Genomic DNA, 7399 nt, shown 5'->3' with positions numbered 1-7399 from the left:
TGGTGAGAATTCTGGTGTAATTCTAATAGGTCTGCCTTTATATGCTACTTGACCTTTTTCCCTTACTGCTTTTAATATTCTATCTTTATTTAGTTCATTTGTTGTTCTGATTATTATGTGTCGGGAGGAATTTCTTTTCTGGTCCAGTCTATTTGGAGTTCTGTAGGCTTCTTGTATGTGCATGGGTATCTTTTTCTTTAGGTTTGGGAAGTTATCTTCTATAATTTTGTTGGAGATATTTGCTGGACTTTTAATTTGAAAATCTTCATTCTCATCTACTCCTATTATCTGTAGGTTTGGTCTTCTCATTGTGTCCTGGATTTCCTGGATATTTTGAGTCAGGATCTTTTTGCCTTTTGCATTTTCTTTGATTGTTTTTCCCATGTTCTCTATGGAATGTTCTGTACCTGAGATTCTCTCTTCCATCTCTTGTATTCTGTTACTGATGCTCGTATCTATGGTTCCAGATTTCTTTCCTAGGGTTTTTATCTCCAGTGTTGTCTCACTTTGTGTTTTCTTTATTGTGTCTCCTTCCCCCCCCCCCCCCTTTTTTTTTTTTTGTCTTGTATGGTTTTGTTCAATTCCATCATCTTTTTGTTTGTGTTTTCCTGTTTTTCTTTAAGGACTTCTACCTTTTTAGCAGTGTTCTCCTGTATTTTTTAAGTGAGTTATTAAAGTCCTTCTTGATGTCCTCTACCATTATCATGAGATATGCTTTTAAATCCGGGTCTAGCGTTTTGGGTGTGTTGGGATATCCATGACTGGTTGCTTTGGGAGTACTGGTTTCTGATGATGGTGAGTGGTCTTGACTTCTGTTAGTAAGATTCTTACATTTGCCTTTTCCATCTGGTAATCTCTGTAGTTAGTTGTTATAGTTGTCTCTGGTTAGAGCTTGTTCCTCAGGTGATTTTGTTAGCCTCTATCAGCAGACCTGGGAGACTAGCTCTCTCCTGAGTTTCAGTGGTCAGAGTACTCTCTGCTGGCAAGCTCTCCTCTCGCAGGGAAGGTGCACAGATATCTGGCCTGCGAACCTGCCTCCTGACAGAAGATGAAGGCCTGAAACAGGGCCTGTTCCAGAAACTGTGTTGCTTCTACCCGTCCCAGAAGCTGTGTAGCTTCTGTAGTCTGCACTCTCACCTACACAGACTAGTCCCTGAGAGATCCCGGACCAGAGATGCCTCCCCCAGGTGCTCTGGCAACACCCTCCCAGGTGGGGTGCACACCTCTCCTCTGGCAGGGAAGGTGGCCAGATGTCTGGAGCCTGAAATGGGGTCTGCCCCAGTAGCTGTGTTACTTCCACCTGTCCCAGAAGCTGTGTAGCTTCTGTAGTCCACATTTTCACCTGTGCAGAGTAGTCTCTGAGGGATCAGGTAACCATAATGGCTCCACCAGGTGCTCTGGCCAGATCATTCTTTATTAATTTTTTTTCTGATTATGTATGTTTTATAATGCATTCTCTTTACACTTCCCACCTTCTCTTATTTCCTTCCCATATCTAACACCCCTCCCCTATCCATAGTTTGGACTATCCATTGGATCCTAGCAGGTTCATCGGTGGGTACACAACTGAAGACCACTCCATCCCTTTCAGAATTTATCATGAGACAGTTCAATAATGAGACCTCAGCATAGCTTAGCCTTTCCCCAGTCCATCCCTGACTGTTGACAGACACATTAAGAAGTAAATGTCTTGATGTATTTTTCCCTTAAGATAGCAATGCTGTATCTTGTGATTCTTATGTTTTCGTCTCCTTTTTCCACAGTGAAGAAAATAAAAATAAATAAAAATATTCCTTAAATATGTAAGATAATAACCCTACTGAAATTTGTGTGGGGCAGTATGAGTTCTGGTGTGAACATGCTACAGCTTATGTATAGGTCAGGAAAAAAAAAAAAAACCAAAAAACCAAAACCAAAACAAAAGACCCCAAACCTTTGGGGAGCCAGTTCTCTCCTTCCATAAACAGGGTCCTAGGAGTCAAATTCAAATGCCAGGCATAGTGTCAAGTGCTCTTATCCCATTACCCATCCTACTAGTTCCTAAGATTAGAAAAAAAAAATTCCACTGAGTCACAGCATAGATGGGTATATTGCAGATAGTAGAAATATCTTGTTCAAGAATGAGCACTTAAAATTATCCTCAGCACCCTGAGCAGCCATTAGTTTCTGTATTCAGGACTATTGGCTGGAGTGAATGGTTCTTCTCTCATTTCTTGGAGTAGCAATAGGAAGGTAGTGTGATGCTGTCAATTTAGCTATGTGAAAGAATTAAGTAGATCCCCAGGACCTATAATTCGCTGTTTCCCTAGCAATTGTTTTGTTTGTTTGTTTGTTTGTTTTGTTTTGTTTTGTTTTTTTTTTTTGGTTTTTTTTTTGGTTGGGTTTGTGTTCCAGGAATTGATTTTCCTCACTCATGTATGTCACCAGTGCATTGTTACCAGGAAAGAAGCTTCCAACTCACTTCCAATCTAAATAGGCTGTTAAAGAATTCTGGTAGGCCAGCCAAAGGAATGGTAGGAACTGTCATAATTTTGTTGTCTCACAGAGTTTCTCTGACCAACAGTTCACCGAGAGAATTTCAACCTTGACATTGGGATTTTATTTAATAATAAACTAAAGCTTATAGGAGCAGCACTATCCAGCCATGTAGAACACGACCTTTCAAATTCATTTTAAAATGTACTTTTGAATTGATTTACAAGTTAAGAGATTCCATATGACCATTTTATACATCTTTTGATGTGGTCAGTCCTCCTCCTGCTCCCTGCTTTTTCTTATGTGGTATTTCCCTTTTTTGCTTAAACTGTTCCATCCCTGGGATTCTCCTCTTTCTTGTATTTCCTATGTTCTACTATCTTCTCCTCTCTACAGATGGCTTCTTTCTAGTTTCCTGGTTTCTGGTTGTACCTCAAGTTGAATACACATAATTAAAGATCGGAAGCTAGGATTTATATGCAAGGGTGATATACAGTGTTTATCTCTCTGGTTCTAGGTTAGTTCACTCAGTTTTACAATTGCATCCATTTTTTTCTGCAAATATTATGACTTCATTTTCCTTTATAGCTGAATAAAACTTCTTTGTGCAGATTTTCTTGGCCATTTCATTAGTTTATGGTGATCTAGGATAATCGCATTTCCTAGTTTTTGTGAATAGTGGAAAAATGGATATGGTTGAGCAGGTATCTTTGCAGTAGAATTTTTTGGGCATATGATCAGTAATGGAATAGCTGTGATATTGTAGTTATATTTCTAATCTTTTGAAAAACTTCCATGTTCATTTACATAGTGGAGACAACACTTTATGCTCCCACCAATGATATGTAAGAGTTCTTTCTATATACCTTCTCTAGCCTTGGTTGTCATTTGATATCATGTAAATCATTCAATAATGGAAGAAATAAAAACTCAGAGTAATTTTAATTTGTATTTTCTTGAGGGATAAGGATGTTTAACACTTTCAAAATGGTTATCTGCTATTTATATTTCATTTTTTCAGACCCCTTTCCTCAGATTTATAGTCTGTTTTTGAGATAGTTGTTTATCTTCTTGATGTTTTGTGTTTCTCTCTGTGTGTTTCAGTATTAATTCTTTGTCCAATGTATTGGTGGGAAATATTTCTCCCCATTCTGTAAGCTGCACTTTTACTAGACTGACTGTTCCTCTTGTTGTATACAAGCTGATTTTGAGTTATCTTTTATGAAAGGTGAGAGATAAAGGTCTAGTTTAATGCTTACACATGTAGGCTTCCAGTTTTTCCAACACAATTTTTTGAAGCTGCTTTTCTCTGGTATTTTTGGCTTCTTTGTAAACAAAACAAAACAAAACAAAACAAAACAGATGCCTTAATTGGTTGAAATTAAATATGGATTTCCTATTATATTTCTTTTATATACATGAATATTTTTGTATGAGTACCTTATACTGCTTTAAGTATTATTTTATTTTAGGCATGACTCTAAGGATTGGTTATGGTAATGCTTCCAGCAATTTGCTATATACATATTTTGCTTAGGATTACATGGATATACTGGTCTTTTGTGTTTATAAATATGAATTTTAAGATTGTTTTTCTAGTTCTCTGAAGAAAGGCACAGGTAATTTGACTACATTTACACTGAATCTGTATATTGCTTTTTTGAAGGCTGGTCATTTGTACTCTCCTACTCTGTCAGCATAGGGAGTCTATTTATCTTTAGTATATGACTCAATTTCTTTCAAAAATTAAACTTTTTTTCTTGGTTAGTTTTATTCAATAAATTTCCCTTTCTTTGAAATAGTTTTTGATATAATATATTATGCTTATGTTTTCTCCTTTTACCATTCTCCTCAGTTCCCCCCTTACCTCTTCTCTTATCCAGAGCCAAGGGGATGGATGCACCACAGAAACAAGACCTTTTAAAAACAGCTTGAATAATGCACTTTCAACCTCCAGGACTGAGTCTGAATTCACAGAAGCTACAGGATACAATTCTAGAACTAAAAATAATGAGCACATGGTCCCTGTCTCTAAACAAAAAGCTTACAGGTCCTTTGCATATCTATTATGGCTACAGGTTCTGTGGTTTTCTGGGATTCCTGTGTGTTCACATGTGTGTGCCCTTTGCATCTATATGTTTCTTGTGCTTTTTCTTTGGGTCTTCTTCTGTTTTGTCCTATTCTGGTTTGTTTATTTTATTATTATTTCTTAGATGCCCATTTGTTTCTAATGAAAGACAGTCTGTTGTTTGTTTTGTTTTTGTGTCATGAATCAAACCAGTTCACTTTTTAATTTTGTATACTTCTACTTTGCTGAAAGTTTAATAGCTTCTAGAAGTTTTCTGATCTACTTATTACTTTATTTAATATTTAGAATTAATAATGGGTAAACAAATAGATTTTGATTTAGTTTCTTACTTGTTTCCTTGTTCCCCTATTGCTTGAGCTAAGATTTTGCACACTCTATTGAATAGGAATGGCAACAGTGTGAATAGAGCCCCATATTGCTCCTATTTTAATACGATTGCATTAAATTTCTTTCCATTTAGCATGTTCTTAATATGGGTTTTTCATATGTCACCTTTATCTTGTTGTGGTATGTTACCAAGGACTGCCTTGGCTTGAAGAGAAGGGTTATCTGGGAGCAGTCAAAACAAATAACTCAAAGTCAAACTGTGGCTCCAAGCTAGTGGCCTATGCTCTGCCTTAGATATCTTTCCATCCTGCTTTCTCTCTGTCCTGCTTTCCTTTTCTCTGATCTTCTTTCTTTGGAGATCTCCAGACAGCTCTCTCTATGTTCTGCTCAAGACAGTTATTTTTTTCCAAGCAGTTATTTCTTACTATTGTAAAATATTCTTTGGATATCTTCTCTCTATCTATGTTCTGCTCAAGATAGTTCTCCAAGCAGTTCTCTCGTTATTCTAAAACATTCTCTGGATAGCTTATCTCTTATAGATCATAAGCAGAGTCTTTTATTTTAAATATCAATCCAGTTATTTACTCCATGTTTCCTTTTCATTATCCTATGAATCATCATCTTGTGATCCTAGCCCCTTAATTCATAGGAAACAGTAAGCACACATTTTTTTTTTTTTAACATTGCCAAAGAATTCAGAGATCTGCCTGCCTCTGTTAAGCACTGACAATAAGCTAGCTGGGTGGAAGCCTGTCCTAAAATTTCCATTCCTACCATACCTTTACACACTGTATCTGAGGGTGACCTTGAACTCAGGAATCTGCCTGCATTTGTATTTGCCTGTCTTTGTATCTTTCAGACTGACAGGCTTTTTGCATCTTTCTGACAGGTTTTTGTATCTTTCTGACAGGCTGACTCAGTGTGGCTGCCTTCTCTTCCTTTTGATCTATGAAGCAGCTTATAAAATTCATATTGCATTCTTATATTTTTGCATAGTTGAGAAATTATGTATTTTTGAACTCATGTTTTTAGAGTTCTTTTCTCAACCTTAAGGGTTGTCCTGAAGGTCTCAGCATTTACCATTTTGCTAAGACATTATTCAGTGTTCTTTGAGCATTGGTTTAAACATTCTTCATGGACAACAATATCTGAAGATGCTTAGTTTTTTCTTCTCTAAAATGGCAATGTACTTATATATGTGTGCACTTGTATATGTGTATAATTTCTAAGCTTCTCATTGTATAGATTAGTGTCTCTAAGTATCTCTTGGTAATTTGTCATGACTGATGGAATACAAAAGGTATGTAAATAGTTATGTTTATTGGGTGATAAAAAGTTTCCATACATGGTTTATACATTTACAGATTGTGTTTGATTCTCAGTTGAGTGACTGCTCAGATGCATGCTTCTTCACATGTGGAATGGCAATTGTATGACCAAACAAAGTGCACATATTCTAAGGAATCCTTAATGGAAAGTGTGATGCTTCCTTTTGGAGGTAGTTAAAATGAGATTTTAGAAAACTATGTAATGGTCTAGAGGAAAATTAGCTGTAGTGTTTTCAAAAGCATTGCTATTTGTATGGGTAGAGTATATACTTCATTCTTAAATTTTATTTTTATTATTTTAAATTGTGTATATACTTTTTAGTGGTAAGCAGTATGTTAAATCAGTACAGCTTATGGGCCAGTGCCATTGGATTCCACTAGAAATAAAGTTTCAGAATGTTGTGAGCCACTGGACATGGGTGTTGGGAATTGAACTTGGCTCTTCTGCAAGTGAAGTACATACTAGTAACCTTCATAACTGCTGATTCACTGCTACAACTCTTACCTGCTAATTTCTACTTTGTTCTCATGGTCCATTTAAGTCAATCTCTGCTTAAAATCCAATTTAAAAATCATTCCCTAAACAAATCTTAAGTTCTTTTTAAAGAGAATCTTTAGTTTTCTAAAAATTTCTCAAATCAAACAAAAAAGCAGTAACAACTCCCCCAAACTCCACCCAAATATAAAGCCTCAATAATTTTTATCCAAGTGGTTATGAAATGTAGCTGTTAGATTTATCTCAATACTTCTCTCTTGTTGATAGGTACACACTGGTGGATATTTTGCGTGCCATCTTACTTTCTTTAGAAGCCATGATTGAAGATCCAGAGCTTCAAGTAAACGGATTTGTTTTGATCATAGACTGGAGTAATTTCACCTTCAAGCAAGCTTCTAAGCTTACTCCAAACATGCTGCGACTTGCAATTGAAGGTCTTCAGGTAAGAGTACACCACTGCTATTGTTTCTTTATCTCCTGTATGGTTCTTGCCTTATTTGTTAGGTATTGGGTATCTTATGAAATAATAAAAACCCCTAACCAAAAGTTTATAGGTTTTTAGTACAAATTGTAAAGGAAATAATTAAATAATGATCAATCAAAGAACAAGCAAAGAGAAAGCAGGATGTGGGTCTTCTAATAGGGAAGGTCTGTGATATCTTGCAGGTGCCTGTTTTTTTTTTT

The 7399-nt window shown here is 36.1% G+C and overlaps 1 protein-coding gene across 3 annotated transcripts in view; it reads left to right on the top strand.

Moving 5' to 3' along the window:
- Clvs2 (clavesin 2) overlaps window positions 1-7399 on the top strand; it is a 102236-nt gene that overhangs the window by 13915 nt on the left and 80922 nt on the right. For all 3 annotated transcript variants that reach the window (XM_029482291.1, XM_029482292.1, XM_021175049.2), the window contains one exon: window positions 6983-7157. In XM_029482291.1, coding sequence (XP_029338151.1) covers window positions 6983-7157 — 175 coding nt within the window. The remainder of the gene's footprint in view (window positions 1-6982; window positions 7158-7399) is intronic.

This window comes from Mus caroli, chromosome 10 (genome assembly GCF_900094665.2).
Source record: "Mus caroli chromosome 10, CAROLI_EIJ_v1.1, whole genome shotgun sequence".
In the NCBI taxonomy this organism is placed as follows: Eukaryota; Metazoa; Chordata; class Mammalia; order Rodentia; family Muridae; genus Mus; species Mus caroli.
The sequence above is the reverse complement of the archived record's forward strand: the minus strand, read 5'-3'. Positions and strand labels throughout refer to the sequence as shown.